This window comes from Oryzias latipes, chromosome 18, assembly GCF_002234675.1.
Source record: "Oryzias latipes chromosome 18, ASM223467v1".
NCBI classification, from domain to species: Eukaryota; Metazoa; Chordata; class Actinopteri; order Beloniformes; family Adrianichthyidae; genus Oryzias; species Oryzias latipes.
In genome coordinates, this window is record NC_019876.2 from 14,546,545 (window position 1) to 14,566,481 (window position 19,937).

The window sequence follows — 19,937 nt, forward strand, 5'->3', positions numbered from 1 at the left end:
GAAATTACTTACACACACACATCTTTGTTCATTTTGAAAAGTATGCACTGACAAAACTTGTTCAAACAGGCAATTAGAAATCTTTGTATTTGTTTTTAAACCTATTAGTGTGTTCAGTCTTCCAGGGTCACCATACTTTTTGATTTTCTTTAGTTATACCTTCTATATGACTCACAACCTGGACAAAGTGTGTTGCACCAATAAGAACACATAAAAACAAAGAATATTTAAAAAAAGTGTAGGTCAATGGCTCTCAAGGCCCAGAGTTTGACACATTTCAACCAGTGTTCTTTTACATTTTATTTATTTATCTAAACATTAAAATTATTTAATTTCCTTCATTTTTATTTTGTTGGTTCATAATTTGAAATATTGGAATTTTGCATCAATTTGATGTAAATTTGACTGTAGCCGTTGTGGTTTTGTCAAGTCACGTTTTCGAGCAGCTCAACTTTTAATTTCTATGTCTATTCCTAAACATTTAGAAACTGTGTAAAAAAACACACGACTGCTTTTTGCGCTACAAAGAGGTCCAAAGAAATTCAAACATATCCTACATGCCATAATGTTTTTCTTTTTTTTTGTTTTAAGCCACAGTGCAAAGCTAATGCAGTTTTCTCACTTTTTCAGTTCCTTATAAAGTTATTGATCTAAGAGTCGACAACGTCACAGAAAAATCTGTCTTTCTGATGTGGAGCAAGCTGGACGGAAAGGCGGATTTTTACCTTGTAGAGACGGAAAATCTGAAAAAACAAGTGAACACGACAGATCTAACGTTTGATGGATTGATGCCTGGGAACTGCTACACATTCACCGTCAAATCTGGAGTCCCGACCCAGTGGAGCAAGGAAGCTAACATTTCAAGCTGCACCAGTAAGTAAATGTTAACTAAAAGTAATGTCTCACCAGGATTCATTAATTTAAAAAAAACATTACAAAGTTTCCCACCTTCATTTGGTTCGGTTTGCTTTCACTGTAAAAAGCACATCAAACAGTATGCAGTATCTCAAGCTGCTCCTCAGGGGGCTGTATAGCTCAAAAACAGTGTTGACCTGTGACTGCAAATGAGAACTGGACTGAGTGATCCCCTCCCTCCAGGCATTCCAAAAGGAAGTAGCAGCTGGCTCCAAGATGCCAAAATCCCATAGACTTCTATAGAGGAAGAGACAGCTGTCAGTCATTCTACTGTATTGGTCGGAGTAACCATTATTGCTCTATTACTTTGACCTTTTTTTTCAAACATTGTCTTGCTTATTTATTTATTTTCCATCAAGTTATTTAGGTTATAAACTGACCAACATTAACCATCCATCCATCTTATTCCACTTATCTGGGACCGGGTCGCGGGGGCAGCAGTCTAAGCAAAGATGTCCAAATTTCTTTCGCCAACTGGCCTCTTCCTCCAGCTCTTCTGGGGAGATGTTCCCAGGCCAGCCGAGAGACGTATTCTCTCCAGCATGTCCTGTGTCTTTCCCGGGACATGCCATAAACCGTCTCAATAAAAGCAGGTGGTTGCACGTCAAAAATGTGAACGTTTGATTGACAGTTCAAGTATTCAAATTCAAGTTCCAATATTGCGGTTTTCGTATTGCGAAAAAAATGGTGACTGGATGCCAATCTGGAGTGAGCTTGCAAGTGGCGGATATTCACTAGTAAACAGTAGGGTTGTGCTAGTTTAAATAACAATGTAAGATTTGGTTGGATTTAACTTGTACAGTGAAATGTATTTTTAAAAATGCAGAGAATAACTTTATTGTAAAAAAACAGAAGTGTTTTTATTTTGAAAGTGACTTTTAGGAACTGTGCTGAGTGTAACAGTACTGTTTAGTCTTGACTGCTGGATGGAGCAGTAAGTCTACATACCGTCTCCTGTATAATAAATGCTCAGCAGGACTGTTGAGCAAACTCCATCATCTATGCGGAAGCTTTCAGTAATGAATAGAAAAAGAAAAAGAAGCCCCTCCCTGCTTGCTCAGTGTGAACACCATGGGCTAAATTTGGTTTGTAGCTTCAGAAAAAATATGCATCTCAAAGTTATGGTTAGTGTACTCAAACTCTGGTTCAGACCAAATGGCCCAGTGTAAAGGCACCCTGAAACTTTTATTTTCAAAAGCTTTTTACATGAAGGATTCTGGAGTTGAGACGGAAAAATGTTATATTTTTTCTTTGTTTTGTTTTTTTTCAGAACCAGGCAAAGTGTCTAATCTGAATGCGACTAAAATTGAAGACACTTCACTCACTGTCAGTTGGGAAAATCCAGAGGGAAAGTTCATAGGTTTCAACGTGACTGTAAAATTCAGTGACAAAGAGTAAGTGATTTTTTACTGCTGTCCTGTTTAAGGAGGATTTTACTGGCTAATTTGAAAGAATCTTCAATGTTTTAGCCAATAAACTCTCAGTGACAGCGCACAGACTCGAGCTTTTAATTCTCCCAAAGTGGAGCAATGTTTCAGCAAACAATGATTATGAGTTCATATCTGTATGTCTCTGACAGACAAACCTATATTGTGAGCGAAACCAAGCTGACATTAACGGATCTGCAGGAGGGAACTAAAACAACCATTCAGGTGGTAGTGCTGTCCATTCACAACCTGATGGGAGACGTCACAGAAATCTCTACATACACTGGTAACTCCAGCTCCGGTTACACGTTGTTCACCGTTAACCTGTCGTGCTTTTGCTGTAACGCAACCAACGTGATTTGTTTTTCACTCTTGAACAGTTCCTGGGCGGGTTAGAAACCTGGAGTTGACAGCAGGGCAAACCACCATCACTGCTACATGGAATTATACAGTAATAGGCAGTGATACAAAGTTCATTGCTAAACTTTACCTAAGCAATACAGAGATTAAAAACGAAACATTAAACAATACTGCAATTGAATTTTCCAATCTAAAGACTGCAACCAACTACACTGTTGAAGTCACCGTTGTCAAAGGAAATGTTTCAAGCCCAAAAGAGACACGCTCCATCTTTACACGTAAGTTTAAAATAACAAAGTTAAATAAATGGATTTAATATTCACGTGCGTGCGGTATTGTGTATTAGCATGCTAAGTCCTGAGTTTAAGTCACTTTTTTTCTCATTTTCAAGTGCCTACAGCTCCCACTGATCTCAAAGCAACCATCATCACAAAAAATACCATCACCCTGACATGGAAGGTCCCTGAAGAAATAACAAGCGCTACATTTATATTTAATGTTTCCAGTCACTGGAATAAGACTTATACAGAAAGAGTTGAAAGAAAAACCAGTTATACCTTTGAAAACTTGGTATCAGGAACCAGGTACGATTTTACAGTCCATGCCGAGGCTGGGAACGTCACAAGTGGATCGGTCAATTACAGCATCCAAACAGGTAGGGACCCCACAGTTCCATGTTTGGATTGGCAGAAACGCATTTTAGTTTTTACACACTAAAAAGTCTTTTTTAGATGCTGTTGCTCACTAATATAAACCAATAGTTATGATTTAGAACACATCCTTTGGCCTCATTTGAATAATCTGTGTTTGTTCAGCTTCTTTCTGTCAACTTGGCTTTTTGGTAAAACAGATGAACTATGTGCTGCTTTGTTTGTTTGTGCAACTGTTGTTTCAAGCTAATTGTGCTGGCAAACAAGCTTCTTCTGGCATTTCAGACGTGTCATGGCTGTTCTTTTCCTCCCTTTTTAAATTAGTTATTTCTTGCTATTTTTTCCACAGAACCAGAGAAGATTGACATCACCCTGTCAATGCTGTGCAACTCAATCCAACCTCTCTACTGTGCAAAAAACACACAAAGAAAATCTGTGCTTGAACAGGTTGGACATACACTCAAATATTAACGTTTGGCAAAATCAACTGTTTCTTTACAGACGTTATTTGAAATAAACTTTTGATTGACTTGTTAATGATGGGATTTTCTGGTTTTACATTGCAGATTAAAAGTATGCTCAAAGACAAATATAAAGATGACATCTTTTGGACTCTGCCAGAGGATATGATTAGCCCAAACTTTTAATGTTTTCGGTATGATTTAATTACTCAAAGTAATTTTTAAGCCAATATTATTTTAAAAATCTATTGGGAATCAGTGCAACACAACATAGAGCAACTATTTCTCTTTAACTCTACATACATTTGTATGTACCTGTACGTGTTTTTTTACCTTTATTTCATCATTTCTTTTAAAAATCAATACTATGTAGCTTTTCCATATTTCATTGTTTTGAGACATTTTCACTATTTCGAAAGTGTTTGGTCTTTTTTTTTCCTTTAATGTTGTGAAAATTTAATTTTCATCAATTGTTTCTATGCATTTTGACATATATGTAGTTATGCTATATATTTGGTGAGGGTTTGCATTACGTTACGCCCAAATGTGACATGTAAAGATAAAAAAAAGATGTGAATGCTGTTTTTTTTTTCAAATCTTCAAAATTATGTAAACTTTGTCCATAAAATGTAACTAATAAAGGAAATACTATTTTGAATGTTGTCTATAATCTTTTAGTTTAGATGAAACATCCCTTCTGAGAAGGTCTTTATGTAATTTCAATCCATCCATTTTCCAAGCCCATTCAAACTCTGTGCCGGCTTGGTCATTTTTTCACACAGACGAGAGGCGTTCGAGTTCCTTGTACTGCTGTTTAATGTGGTGTTCCTTTCTTTAAACTTTACACCGCATCAACATCCGTAGAACACTTTGGCCTGCTAATGAACCAACCGGTGAACTAAAACACAAAAATTCTTCTTAATTGTTCTCTTATTGCCGTCTGTCGTGCTGACTTTGCATGTGCTGCTCTTATAGGAAACAGGAAGTGCCTATTACAACCTGTAACTGAACTCAGGTAAACTAAACATTAAAAACTCTTCAAAATTAAATCTTACTGCTCCTAAAGCTTCATAGGTGTGATATAAAATGTAGAAAATACAAATATTTAAATCTACAAATTAAAGAAAAATAATTAAAAACGTTTTAGGTAGCACTGCGGCAGAGCGCCCTCTGCTGTCAAAATAAATAACTACTAAGACATCAACTGCTATACTCCCACCATCACAATACTAACAGTATGTGATTCTGAATAGAAGCTAATACTATAAATAAGCATTAACAAATACTACTCTGCTTCAAGTAAGAGAACAGTCTTGTGGACTGGTCTTTCCAGAACAGTCTTGTTGGTGCGTGTTCCTCCTTTATCTTCAGTAGAGTCACCAAGAAGAAGTTTAACCCTTCTGACCTTGCCGTCGGCTCCTGGAATGACTTCTATGACTCTGGCGAGCTTCCACTGGTTTCTTGGAACACACTCATCTTGTAACAAAACGATGTCGTCCACCTTTGCATTTCTCCTGGTCTTGTTCCACTTACTTCTCTGTTGCAGATTTAACAAATATTCCTTTCTCCATCTAGTCCAGAACACATTTGTCAAATACTGCACTCTTTTCCATCTTCTCTGCAAGTAGAGATCCTCTTTAACGAATTCTCCAGGTGGTGGTGAGATTACTGTTGATTTCATCGTCAAGATGTGATTCGGGGTCAGCGCCTCAGGTCCAACAGGATCGTTGAGGAACTCCACAGTTAGTGGTCGACTATTCACCACAGACATATTCTCATACAAGAATGTTCTCAGTGATGAAGTATCTAATCTTGAGGCAGACTCATCAAGAATAGAACTCAAAACATTTCTTATTGTCCGAATTTGCCTCTCCCAGACACCTCCCATGTGGCTGGAAGCAGGTGGGTTAAAGATGAAACTTATACCCAACTCTTTCGCCTTCTCTTTAGAAGCTTGTGTTAAGCTCAGGAACTCATTCTTGGCACCAACGAAGTTATTTCCTTGATCACAATGGAGTTGACTGACATTGCCCCTTATCGAAATGAAACAACGTAGTGCATTGAGGAAACAATCTGTGCTGAGATCGTCCAGAACTTCAATATGAATAGCTCTGGAGCACATGCATGTAAACAAAAGTCCATACCTCTTCATCTCCTTCTTTCCTTCCTTCACATAGAATGGTCCAAAGCAATCCATTCCGCTGTATGTGAATGGAGACATAGCTTCCGTTCTTTCTGATGGGAGGTCGGACATCTTCTGCTCCTGACTGTTTTGTCGATATTTTCTGCACTTGACACACTTGCGTATAAATGATGCAACTTCACTACTGCAGCTAATGATCCAAATGCCATTAGCACGTATTTCATTGACCGTCATACCCCTTCCCTGATGATGAATCTTTTCATGGAAGTGCTTTATAAGTAGACGTGACACATGATGTCCCTTTGGAAGTATGGCTGGGTGTTTGACGTGTGGATGGAGTGATGCTTGCGAGAGTCTTCCTCCCACCCTCAAGACATTGTGCTCGTCGAGGAATGGGCTTAATTGATGAAGCTTGTGAGAGTGAGTGAGAACCCTCCACTTCTTTATTTTGCTTTAAAGACTTGATTTCCTCGTCAAATGCTTCCTTCTGCACAGAGCGTATTATGAACTCCTCCGCTTCTTTCCTTTCTTCCAGCGTGCTACTTTCATTGGACATTGCCTTGTGGTTTGTTGCATATTTGGCTTGTCGCTTCAATCTTGCTATTGCTTTCACAACTCTTTTCCAGTCAGAAATTCTTTGTAGTCTGTCAACAACTGACTTTTCTTCTCTTGCTTCAACTGTGAAGACTTGCGTGACCTTGAATTCCGGATCTTCTGAGTTGATCTCTTTCATTTCAACTTCTTCTTGAGGCAGTTCTTTTTGCCATAAAAAACTTGGTCCTGTGAACCAATTAGACTCCGCTAATTGTTTTGTCATTTCTCCTCGAGATGCCCTATCAGCAGGGTTTTGTTCAGAGGCAACATATCGCCATTGACTTGGTTCTGTAGTTGACCTGATTCTCTGTATTCTGTTGGCAACAAATACATGGAACCGTCTGGCGTCATTGTTAATGTAACCAAGGACAACCTTGGAATCGGTCCAGTAGTATTCTTTTAAACCTTGAATGTCCAACTCCTTTTTTAGGAAACTCGCAGTTCTGACAGCTACTACTGCAGCTGTGAGCTCCAATCTTGGGATGGTTGTCACCTTTGTGGGAGCTACTCTGGCCTTTCCCATTATGAAGTTGCATTGTATTTCTCCTGTCTTAGTTACAGTCCTGAGGTATGAGCACACGCCGTAACCGGATACACTGGCATCAGAAAAACTGTGTAGCTCACACTGCTGAACGTGTTTGAATGTTGAGGTGATGTAGCATCGAGGTATGTTTATGGTTGGCAAGTTCTTGAGGTCTTTGAGCCAGGCTTCCCATTGTGGTTTGAGGTCTAGAGGGAGCGGCTCATCCCAACCCAGCTTTTCTTGACACATCCTTTGTAAAATTCTTTTGCCGACCAGAATGAATGGGGCGACAAATCCAAGTGGATCAAATATAGATGCCTCTTCTAGTGAAGGGATTGTTCTTTACATCAACTTTGAAGCTAAATGTGTCAGACGTTACGCACCACTGGACTCCTAAGGCCCGTTCCATCTTTGGTTCTCCCAAAGCCAGGTCCAGATCAGTATCTCCTGCTGCACGTTCTTCTTTGGGGATTGTGGCGATCACTTCTTTGCTGTTACTGATGAACTTGTGCAGGTGCAACTTTCCTGTGTCACAAAGTTCTCTGGCTTCTTTCACAAGGTGAATCGCTTCTTGCTCTGAGTCTACAGCAGCCAAACCATCATCTACATAGAAGTTACGTTGTATGAACTTCACAACAGCTTGACTAAACTTGCTTGCTCCCTGTGTGGCTAGATGCTTGAGCCCGAAGTTTGCACATCCAGGTGAGGAGGCTGCACCAAACAAGTGGACTTTCATGCGAAACACAGATGCTGGATGTTCCATGTTGCCGTTTTCCCACCATAGGAAACGAAAGTAATCTTGGTCTTGTGGAGCAACATGAAATTGGTGGAACATGCGTTCGACGTCACACATGATGGCCACCCGTCCTTTCCTAAAACGACACAAAACTCCCACTAAAGTGTTAGTTAGATCTGGTCCTGTCAAGAGCTGCTCGTTCAGTGATGTGTTTTGGTACTTGGCTGATGCGTCAAAAAACAACTCTGATCTTATTCGGCTTCTGGGGATGATAGATGCCATGGTGAGGGATATACCAAGCTGGTAGGTTGTTTATTTCATCTTCCGGAACTTTCTCAGCATCTCCTCTGACTATTATGTCTTGCATAAACGCCACATAGTCGTTGTAATAATGTTGATCCTTTCTCAAACGTCTTTCTAAGCACTTCAGTCTGTGTTCTGCACAAGCCTTGTTGTTGGGTAGGTCAGGTCTTTCTTCTTTAAAGGGTAACGGCATTTCAAAATGACCGTCTGCCTTTTGCCTTATGCCTTCCTTTACTTTAGCCAAGAACATCATGTCTTCTTGTGACATTGATTCTTCTTCAGCCATGTTTTCAACAAAGTCCTTTTCCAATGCTTGGATTATCTCAGCTGGAACAATCATTTCCCTTACTTTGCTTCTCTTTACAAAGTGGACTTGAGTTTTAATTTCTGGAGATGACTCAATTACTGGTAAGACTTGTTTTACAATAACACGATGACTGACTCCGATCTCATCTTCATAGTCGCTTGCAGAACAGCTGTAACCAATAATGCTCCAACCAAGCAGAGACTTTTGTGCGAAAGGCTGGTCTCTCTCCCCGCTGATTACTTCTATGGGAAGTAACGCTTGAGGACAATTATATCCTATGAGCAAGCCAACTTCACAATCAAGCTTGGGAGCCATTTCCTTCGACAAATGCTTTAGATGGGGCCAATTCTCTGCTGTCTTGTTTGTGGGAATATGAGATCTGTTGGCAGGAATATAGTCTCTGGTGTAGGTCGTTGGTAACTTGACTCTCAATTCTGAGTTCATGCCTCGTACTTGTAGGTCATTCAGCTTGTGACTGGACACAACCTTAGTTTTAGATGTTATTGTGGAGATCTTGAGCTTGACTGGCTCTGATGTTGTATTGAGTGACTCTGCTGTGTCCTTTAGAATGAAGGTTGTATCGCTTTGAGTGTCAAGCAATGCATACACCAACCTCTCCTCTTGTGGGTTGTCTTTGGTAGAGATATAAACTGGAATGACTGAGGAAGTGCAACCTTGTAACTGTTGTTGCACCACTCTGTTCGATGTGACTTCCTTAGACTCTTGCTTGGTTTCTTGTTCCCGTGGATTAGGCACATTTTCTTTCACTTGATTAGTCTTTAGAGCTTCTTGATTTGTCTTTGGATTTTGTTCTTTATCTCTTTTCTCTCTTTCTTGGTGTAAACATGTTGGGTGTGGCTTTTGGCATTTATCACACACGCTTCTGGAATAACAGCTTTTGGAGTTATGGCCTGACTTGAGACAGCCAAAACACAACTTCTCAGACTGCACAAACTTGATTCTCTCTTCGACTGGGTTTTCCATTAATTTCCGACATTTGTGGAGTGAATGACCTGGTTTCTTACAGAAAAGACACGTCTTATTTGGCTTTTCACTGGTACTTGTACTCAGAGTTTTAGTATTCAAAGCGTGACTTCTTTTTGGCTTGTCTCTAAGGAAGTGGTGTTGTTCTATGTCAGATGGCTTTAGTGCTTGCAGTGAGGTTATAGGATTGCATGCGATTCTTGCTTCTTTGTTCAGAAACTTGACAAAATAACTGAAATCAGGGAACACTTTATGTTCGTCCAGGAATTTTGTCACTGTTCTATTCCAACGTGCACTCAGCCAATCTGGTAATTTTGCTGCGATTCTCATGTTTTCAACACAGTCATTCAGCATTTGTAAGCCTTGTACGTACGGAATTGCGGACTCGACACTGCTCAAAAAGTCTGCAAACTCACGTAGATCTTTGCTGTCTTTAGTTATTTTTGGCCACATTTGAATCTTGTCTCGATATGCCTTGCCTATTACAAAGGGATTTCCAAATCGATCTTCAAGTGTGTCCCAGGCTGCAAGATATGCTGTGTCTGTTCCAACTAAAAAGTGACCTTCAATAGCCTTTTTTGCTGAACCTCCAACATACTTTCTTAAGAAAAAGAGCTTTTCATGTATGGGCAGGTTTTTACGGTCCACTAATGTTTGAAAGGACAGCTTCCAATCATTATACTGCAGCGGATCGCCTGTAAACACTGCTGGTTCAGGAATTGGAATTCTGTTAGCCGTGATAGCTTCAGCGAGTGTCTTTACAAGTTCGATGGAAGCCACTTGTTCAGAAGAAGAAGCTGCAATTTGTGTTACAGATGCTTGAGGAGGAGCATGGCAGCTTGAAGGAATCATGGGTTTAGATGGGATGAAAGGTCGTGAATGCACATTAAGGAAACTTGGTAGTAGGAGAGAACTGTCCTCTTTTACTTGTGTGTGCATAAGAGGCTTTTCTTCATCCTCATCTTTAATACTTTCAGCGTAAACTCTTAACCTTGCTTGTGCTGCGTTATGCTTTTGCATCTCTTTTAATAGTTCCACTTCTTTTCTTTTCTCCTCCAACCTATTTTTTATTGTTGCACTTTCTATTAGAAACTGTGCTCGTTTTTTCGCATCTTCAACTTCTAGTTCTCTGATTTCTTCTTCACGTTGATGTTGGGTTTTCATTATTTTGATGACTTCTTCTGAGGCGGCTACTTCAGCTGCTGCTAGTTGTCTTTGTACTGTGTCAGAAGATGACCGCTTGGACATATCAGACATGACCTTTGATTTGTAAGACATGCTTGAAGAAGTACTACTTGAACTACTGTGAAACACTGATTCAGAATCTGGCCAAGGAATATCTTCTGGATTGCCATCTTGTTCGAGTAAACACTGTGCTTTAGCTTTGGCTGTGTGACTGATCGTATGGCCAGACATTGAAATTCTTCTTATTTCAATGTCTGGACTTCTAATTTGTCTTATTGAATCATAGATATTGCAGATGTCTTTTTGAAACGTGTCTATTGTGTCCACAGCTTCAGCGATTATTTCTATGTCTTTACCTCTCATAAATCTCCTGAAACAGTTTATGTGATACTTCCACTTTTTGTATAGACACTCAAATTCTTTTGTTAAATCAGTCAGGTGAGCTTCTTGCAGAGATTTTCCCTTTTCAGTTAGTGTGCGTTTGCGCTGACTTTTGCGAACTGCTGTTTGTTTACTTTCAGCTGATACTGATGTTTGCAGAGTTTCTTCTCCATCTGACTGCTCATTATCATCATCTTGTGTTTTACATTCTGCACCGTCTTCCTTAGTGCGCCCTTCTGTATCCTTCTCCTCATCTGCCATTTTGAGTGTAAATTGTAGCTTGTAGTTGTCTTAAGCTTGATATGCATTCACTTTTTGATGCCTCAGCTCTCTATCTTTAGCTTTCACATGCAGCTGTCTAGTTTTGTGCTGCTCCAAAAAAATGCACTTTGGTTCTTGTTTGTCTAACTCTCACTTGATCACTTTACCTTAGATTTTGCAGTGCTTCGTTTGAGCATGTGATCCTTCCCTTTTATTTGCAGCTTCTTGCTTGCAGCTTGCTTCAGTCCCGACAGTGCTTTGCCTTCTCCGGGGCAGTGAAGTGTTCTACTGTGCCGGCTTGGTCATTTTTTCACACAGACGAGAGGCGTTCGAGTTCCTTGTACTGCTGTTTAATGTGGTGTTCCTTTCTTTAAACTTTACACCGCATCAACATCCGTAGAACACTTTGGCCTGCTAATGAACCAACCGGTGAACTAAAACACAAAAATTCTTCTTAATTGTTCTCTTATTGCCGTCTGTCGTGCTGACTTTGCATGTGCTGCTCTTATAGGAAACAGGAAGTGCCTATTACAACCTGTAACTGAACTCAGGTAAACTAAACATTAAAAACTCTTCAAAATTAAATCTTACTGCTCCTAAAGCTTCATAGGTGTGATATAAAATGTAGAAAATACAAATATTTAAATCTACAAATTAAAGAAAAATAATTAAAAACGTTTTAGGTAGCACTGCGGCAGAGCGCCCTCTGCTGTCAAAATAAATAACTACTAAGACATCAACTGCTATAAACTCATTTGTAGTTGGATGAAATAACAGTCTTTAAAGTCTTAATAGTCCCAGTGGTGGTAGATGGTTCTGCCTTGGATGGATGATAAAATGGATGAGGTGCTGGTCTGGTGGAACTGTGAAGACTGAAGAGTGGAGCCTCGATTGGTGTCCCGTTGGATGACAATTGGTGGCCAGTGGTGGAGAGGAAGCTGGTAGCAGCTCACTCCTGAAGAGGCAAAACACAGAGTGGGTAAGCATGCAGGTAAAACATGGCACTCGGCATAAAGCTTGGCTTGAGAGCTTAGCATGAGTCAGTACTCTACCACAGAAAGCATACGGACTGACGTCGGCTAAAGGGTGAGGAATCCAGATAAAGGCTGCAGGCTGATGGCTGATTGGTAGCAGATGCGAAGATCATCTCCTGGTAGGTGTTGGAGGAGACCAGGATCCTAACTACTGGTCTATATTTAAGACTTGAGTTGGTGTTAAATGGCGTATATTTATATAGCGTTTTTCTACCTTCTTCGAAGGCTCAAAGGGCTTTACAGTCACAGACCCATTCACCCACTGGTGGCGGCTCCGCTGCCGAACACTGGCGCCAACCTTCCACCAGAGGCAAGGTGGGGTTCAGGTTCAGTGTCTTGCCCAAGTGCCCACTGCACTACGGCCACCCCATACTTCCCAAGTGTTTTGCTCTACGAGAAAGAAATAGTTACTTTCTGTCACACACCTAAGTGTGCAAAATTTGTTCTCCGCATTTGACCCATCCCCTGGGGGAGCAGTGAGCTGCAGACGAGCCACGCCCGGGAGTCAGTAGCATTTAGGGGTCTTATCCAAGGACCCTCACTGAGTGATGTGAATTGCTCGTCATTGATATACAATATAGCTATTGTTTATTCCCCTCCAGGAATAGAACCCTGGATTCCTGCGTGGCAGCCCTTACCTTACCAACCGAGCTACTCAGCCGCAATGTATACGGATAAAAAGTAAGCAGAAAAAAAAAACAGACTGGTGATATTTTGGTGATAAACAAAACGTATGACAGATTGATGACACATTGTAGCTTCTCAGCTTTTCATTGCAGCTCTTCTAGTTTTCATGAGCAGATGAGGTTAGAGCCCATCCTGTTTGTAGTTCATTAAAACAACTTGCACAAAAAACGCAAGAGTTAGGACGAGAACAATTTTTTTATTGAATACAATACGTTTCTATAGAATAAAGACTTTCAGCTTAATGCACTCATCCTTTTTACTGTGCAAATCAGAAACTCCACTTAGAAATACAAAAAAGATGCTCGATCACCCACATCAAGTATTCTAGCTGTTAGCTTTAGCCTTTAAAAAACAGCTTAATTTTTACATTTTAAGCTACATTTGCATCAAATTTAACTTAAAGCTGAGTCACACAGTTTCTGTACTTAAGGTCACATAACATTTTTCCAAACACATTACATTTAAAGTGCTACCATTGGATGAGTCTATCAGCTAGAACACAGTGGATTAGAACTTTGACAGTCTATATACATTATATATATATACAAGTCAGACCCAAGTAACGCTTTAAAAGCTAAATATCTGGTTTTCTCCTCTTCATCTCATTTCTGGTGAAGCCAGACCTTTAAACTTCATTTTTTGGTTGGATTATCCTGAGCGTCCAGTTTGGATTGTTTGTGTCAGTTTTGGGGGATTTTCTGTGGCTCGATGACTGTCATGAGTGTGCGGCCGTCCATCGGAGCAAACAGAGGGTACAGTTTGTCTTTAAAGTAACCGGTGAAGGTGAAGATGTGAGATTTGGTTTCTGCGTTGTAGAAGGAGATCTGGCCTTCCTCGTGGTCTAAATAGACGCCCACGCGGCGGGGCACCAGCCCGAGTGGCAGCTGCGTCTCCGGCTGGGTGCAGGCGTAGAAGTGGTGCGTGCTGCGCCACAAGACCCAGTAGCCCTCCTTTGGGGACATGGAGAAGCGGCCTTGCCGTTTGGAGTCAATGGCCGTCATTCCAATGCGCCAGTAGCCGTTGTTTGCTATGTCCACCTCCCAGTAATGGCGTCCGCTGCTGTAGCCTTCCCAGCCCAGCACACAGGGCCAGCTGTCAAAGCGCTGTGGGGTGTGAGGCAGGTCGGACTCCGACAGGCCCTCTTGGACTTTACGCTGGTCATCTGACAGCTGCAGCCAGGGATGGTTGGTGTTGGGGTCCAGGATTACATCAGCTAGCAGGAAAAAACGGGAAAATCAGCTACATGTAACTGCAGATAATGATGTCCTTGATTGTAATGGAAAACAGCGTTACCTGCTGCAGAGCAAATCCAACTCCACACTGAAAAGAGATGCAGAGAGTTTAGTTAGCAGCAGCTAAGAAAAAGCTTTTTTAAAGGTCCACACCAATGAAAAGGCTGTTTTTAACATGTTCTTGTGGCATTTTTATCATAATAAATGACATATATGAAGAAATGCAAGCTCAAAATTCAATTTCTGAGCATTTCTTTATTCAAATTGTTGTGAATCACAAAAAAAATGCAGTTTGAAAAAGTTTGTAGTTGTGATGCAAAATCTAGTCAGTGAGCCACAAGCTCCCTGCTCCATTCCATTCCGATTAATCCACTTATGGACGACTAGATCCACGAATGTCTTTGTTTTTCTCATCTGAGCTGGTATCTGTCTCAAAACTGTGCTCCAATATTGCTCGCCATTTTTGTTGCACCTCTAATGTTAGATTTGGGTTGTTGCTGTAAGATAGCAGCAGATCTTGTAAACAGAGGATGTTGGGAAAAGGAGGAAAACTCACTCTGCATCAACAGTTCCACCTACAACTCAGAGGTGAATTTCTAATAAACTCCTGCCACTGTCTTAGTGAGTGACACTAAAAATGGATTATTCAGAATTAAAAAGACCACAGGGAACGATTTTACAGTAGTTCAAATGATGGTCAAAGAGGGTCTTTAGACATTTTTTTTATCTTCTTTCAAATATCTCCAATAATGCAAAAATGTACATAAAGTTATCATACGTGTTTAAACGTCTGTACCTGAGTTGGGGATGTATCTTGAAATTCCAGCTTTCCAGGTCCTTTGCTTTGCCAGAAGCCACAGCTGTGAAATTGTTGCCTGATGGCAAAAATAAAATCAAATAAAAATCACACTCTCATATGACATAATGCTGGCATCAATTCCAGGAAAAAGCAAAATCTAAAAAACTGACAGTGCATCAACCTTTGAAGGAACTACTTCTACCTGAAAGTGATTGTCTTGGCTCACTTCTACCAGGATATAAACTACATTTACTGTCACATCTAAGTCTCGTTAAACTTTTGGCACAATAAAAACGAAACTTCTGAGCAACCACGCTGCATTGAGGCAAGGCTTTAACCCTTTCTTGCCTGAATTTATTTGTTATTTGTTTCTGGTACAATTATGAATGTTTTTTCCGTTTAAGGGGATTCCTAAATTAAGCAGAGTCCTGGGCTAAATGCTGAATTAACAACATGAAAGGGTAAACCATAAGTCACTTCTTTTTTTGAGGCAAAGAAAACAACTTGTCTAAATTTTACAAAACTCTTGGACTGCTCATTAGAAAAAAATTGTGTGAGATCTTTTTATTTAAAGGCCTTTACTAAAAAAAAAAAATTCAAATTTTTTAACGTTTTTTGTTTACACTTTTAATTTTCTGCAATGTTTCTGTAATTTTACATCACAGTATCATCAGCAAAGTTGTGGTGGTGAATCAACACAACAGTCCTTTTTTATCAGACGGCCTTTTTATCAGCATTGCGCCCGTTCAGGGTCATGTAACCGGAATCTGTGCTTAATTTATTGAACCCTACCACGCAGGCAGAGAGCAGGGTTCACTCTCAGTGTTGTTCAGAGCTGAAAATAAAATCTGATCCCGCTCTGTTTTATGTCTTTAGATGTTCTGTTTATGATTTTCCCATCATTTGAGTTTCCCATCATGAATGTCCCAGTTCCTTGAGAGTTTAGTGCTCACCGTGCTTTCCTCCTTGAGAAGTGACCAGGTGATGAACTCCAGCAGGGGCAGCAGCCTGACCAAGCGCTTCTTCTTCAGTCCCAGCAGACGGAGCATTTTGCCGAGCTCATCACTTTCCACTCCGAAGCTCTGCAGACAAAAACTTCGGCTGAAGAGACTTCTGCAAACGATGGATTTCACTGCACAAATAGACTCCTTCAAATCCAGCAGTTCTGGGTTTTCCCCGTGACAAAAAGCGGTCTATGTAAGAATACTAGTTTATTACGGTTGTCTATTGGCAAAAGAACACTTAACAAGAAATTTAATAAAAAATGTATCAAAATCTAGAATGAAAAAGTTCCACACAAGCATTCAGCAAGGAAAAAATGAGCATAAAAAGCAAAATGTTAAATATAATCACTTCAGATTGAATGTTAGATAGTCCAATACATGTTTTTTGCTACTTCTACGCAAATAGTTTGCATTTTTTGAGTATCTAATGGCAGTTTATTTTTATTACAGTGACGAAAAACTACTCTAGTAAGTGGGAATGACTAATTCCAGAACAAAAGGAGAATGTGATCTCAGTATAAATTGCCCCGCCTTAAAAAAATCCTGATAAAATCTAAAACCTGTCAACATAAATTGAATTTCAAATTAGAATTTAACCAGAAATACAGTGAAATTTGAGTTTTTTGGGGTCTTAAATCTACTTTTTCTATTGTCGAGAGCTTAAATTAAAAGGATTTGGACTCATTTGATTAATAATTACCTTGTTACTAGATCCTAGCTCTTAATAAGAAAAAAAAAATTGTTGACTGTGCTGATAAGACTTAAAACTTTAAACCTAATTTAATTTCTCCAATGTCTAAAAATTAGATTTTAAATCAAATAGTTGGCAGTTTATTAAAAATTATTTACATTGTTTCAATTTAAGACTTTTTAGTGAGTATAAGTACTACACATATGTGCGATTACTCTAGTATACTTAATACAGTCAACTTCAGGGTTCAACTTTTTGCTAAGGCTTGTCCAGTCTCCTCACCTCAGACGCGGTCTGAAGCTCTTTTGCCCACTCCATGATCTTCAGCTGTCCCTCTTCTCTGCCAAATCCAGCTTTTTGGTTTTCCTTCTCTTCGTTCTCTGATGTCCAAGGTGACGCCTGTAAAAGCTAAACGCAGCAGGTTGGAGGAGAAATAAGAAATAAAAATGTAAGAATCTGATGCTCAAATCCTTTCCTCCATTTCCATGCGTGTCAGTTTGACCTCTGACCTTGTCAACGTGGCGGAGCTCGTCGGCCCACTCCAGGATCAGTTTCCTGCTCTCCTCCAGGCTGCGTTCAGCGCGCCGGTCGGAGCTGGGAGACCCTCTTCTGCTGCTCCCCTCCCCTGGATCTGAAGACCCCTGTCAAACACCACACAAACGGATGAAGAGCTCGCCCCGGAAAAAAAAACGAAGGACACCAGCTGCTGCAGATTATGTCACTGTCTCTTGATGCATAGGGGTCATCAACCTGCTCCTCCCTGATAAGTCATGCACTTTTTACACAACATCCAGGTGTTTTCAACGCCTTCAGAATCAGTACAGCCATAAAGCTTGACTCATGATTTCTATACGTACAAGACTGCGTCTTTGGAAGAAAAAAATGAGAAAAAAGTGCAGCACACGTCAGCGGTGACTCCATATATGAGTAAAATGATTAACCATATGAGACGACATGCTGTTCCGTACTTATCCTTCTAAAAGAAGCTGACAAGCCCTCTTTGAACTCCGTAGACAATTCCATCCTAGTTCTAATCATCATTTTGGAGTTTTTTTTTATTTGAAAACAAAGCTTTAATTATTTAGTGTGACTTTTATCAACATTTGTGTGTCTTTGACTTTGGTTTTCAGAGTTAACCACACTTTAAATAAAAAAGAGAAAGTGCTAAATTATACTTTTCAAGTTATTTTTCCAAAAACCCATAAAATTGAAGAGATACTGAAAAAAAATCAAATCTTTAACAAAAAGCATGAATCCTACTGAGTTATTTTTTTTTCTTTGAAATCCCCTGTATCTGAGACATTTCATTTGGATAGAGTGACTTGTTTTTGGTACAATTATGAAGTCAATAGAACAAATGTGAATTTAAGATATAATGTCTACAATAGGTCATTTTCATTCAAGTGTGATAAGTTTGTTAGAGTTTAACTTGGATAAATATCTATGATATAAATGATAAGATATCTTCAGTTCACAACCTTTGATCTCCTCAGACCCGGGACTTTTTGCCAAATTTGTGACGTAAGTTCGATGAGTTTCTCAAGTCAGGCTAAAAACCTGCACCAAATTAATCTAGAGAAAAGTAAAAATAGCCTTATTTAAATAAAATTAAAGTTTTTTCTGCTAGACAAATAATCTTATCAATAATGTTTTTCAAAAGCAAAATAGCCTTAGTTTGAGAAAAACTTGTTTTAATGACTTGGACTGTGTCCGAATTCCCACCCTAAGCCCTAACTACTAAAAAATTATATAGTATGTAGAGTCCTGGATTTTAAAAACAATTCAGTCTCCATGCTCGCTACTTTTTCATTTCTCAAATGGCGAATATTACATCACTAAATTTACAAAGTGAAAATCTAATCCATATGAGCGTTTTACAACGACTTTTTAAGAATCCCCTGTGTTCTGATGATGAAAACCTTGATAGTTTTGCACAAAAAAATATATAATTTAAATATATTTTTTTCACAAAAAATGTTCAAATGCAATGCGTTGTGGTTTATATTCGCTAATCTAGTGAGCATCAATACACATTGGATTTTACAGAGACTTCTGGGAAATTTCTAGCGCACTCAATTTTTTAGTTGTTGATTCGGACAGTACTACAAAATGGCGAACGCACTATATAGTGGACTACAGTGCACTATGTGGTGAGTAGTGAAGGAATTCTGACATAGCCTTGAATTTTTTTCTTACCCTATTGGCAGATTTTTTTCATCTATTTAAAGAAAATCTGCCAATAGGAGAAGAAGTTTTGACGTATTTCTGTTTTTGTAGGATGCCTTTATATATTGTTACTTTCCAATGTTTTAAATAAAGTTTTTTTTTCTCAGGGTTTACCTTGCACACTTGGTCCACTTGTTCTTTCCAGTGTTTGATGAACTCTATGCACTCCTGCAGGCTGCGCAGGTTCCTCAGGCTGGTCTGTCCAAGCAGAGAGCAAAGCCTTTGGCTCGTGAATCCATTACCAAACTGTGACACAAACTGAATCGCTGGTTGTTCCGTTCACCTGCGAGCGATGTGGGAGGTTGTTGGAGTTGGCCGGGATGCTGGGGGCCGAGCTGTGAGTCTGGATGTCCTCATCAGGCAGATTCCACCGAACCACACCAATGGAGCTGTTCTGTGTGGTGCTGCCGCTCTCTGAGTTCAGCAGAATTTTCACCTCTGTGAAGGTAGGAAGATACAGAAGCCAGTCAGGGTTAAAATCAATGTGTTTTTTTAAGTATTTTATTTTAAAACAAATGAACACACAAAAACAATCAGCAATTAAAATAACCTACTTCTTTCCCGTCTTGACATGGTTTTCATTTCTATGGCTTTTTCCTCACCCATTGCTGTGAAACAAAATGACAATGAGTAAAACAAAACGTTTATAGTAATACAAATACCAAGAATATTTTAAAGATTTTCAAAATCCAGTGCTTTTAGTTCTCAAACAGAATGTTCATCTTTAGTGTAATACACATGTACAATCTAAATGATACAGAAAGAAATAAACTATCAAATGGTTTCCTTTAAAATAAGGCACAGAAACAATCTAAAGGACCAAAATCCCAAACAAATTACAAAAACAACAATAAAAATCAGAACAATTATGTATTTATTTAAGGTCCATTAAGCAGGAGCTGATTACCTGGAGCCCGGCGGAGCTTCGTTGCAGCTCTGCAGCTGAGGAGAAGTGGAGGGGCAGCCCTGCTTGTCCAGTCTTTTTGTCTCCTTCTGTTCCTCCCTGATCTTTGGACCATTTATGGCCTCAGATG

General features: G+C 39.6%; 2 protein-coding genes across 2 annotated transcripts; one reads left to right on the top strand and one right to left on the bottom strand.

The window, feature by feature from the left end:
* Positions 1–605: 605 nt before the first annotated feature.
* On the top strand, positions 606–4,818 carry LOC105356407 (receptor-type tyrosine-protein phosphatase eta-like). Its single transcript, XM_023949018.1, has 7 exons — positions 606–873; positions 2,186–2,309; positions 2,495–2,628; positions 2,723–2,980; positions 3,094–3,357; positions 3,702–3,799; positions 4,789–4,818. Exons 1-7 carry the CDS (start codon positions 690–692, stop codon positions 4,816–4,818), a joined length of 1,092 nt encoding a protein of 363 aa, XP_023804786.1. The 5' UTR covers positions 606–689.
* Positions 4,819–13,127: 8,309 nt separating this feature from the next.
* LOC101160595 (nuclear factor 7, ovary) lies at positions 13,128–19,937 on the bottom strand. Its single transcript, XM_011487500.2, has 10 exons — positions 19,811–19,937; positions 19,458–19,511; positions 19,187–19,341; positions 19,018–19,101; positions 17,187–17,318; positions 16,960–17,085; positions 15,936–16,064; positions 14,980–15,058; positions 14,245–14,271; positions 13,128–14,164 (listed from the first exon to the last, which is right to left on the bottom strand). Exons 1-10 carry the CDS (start codon positions 19,920–19,922, stop codon positions 13,632–13,634), a joined length of 1,431 nt encoding a protein of 476 aa, XP_011485802.2. The 5' UTR covers positions 19,923–19,937; the 3' UTR covers positions 13,128–13,631.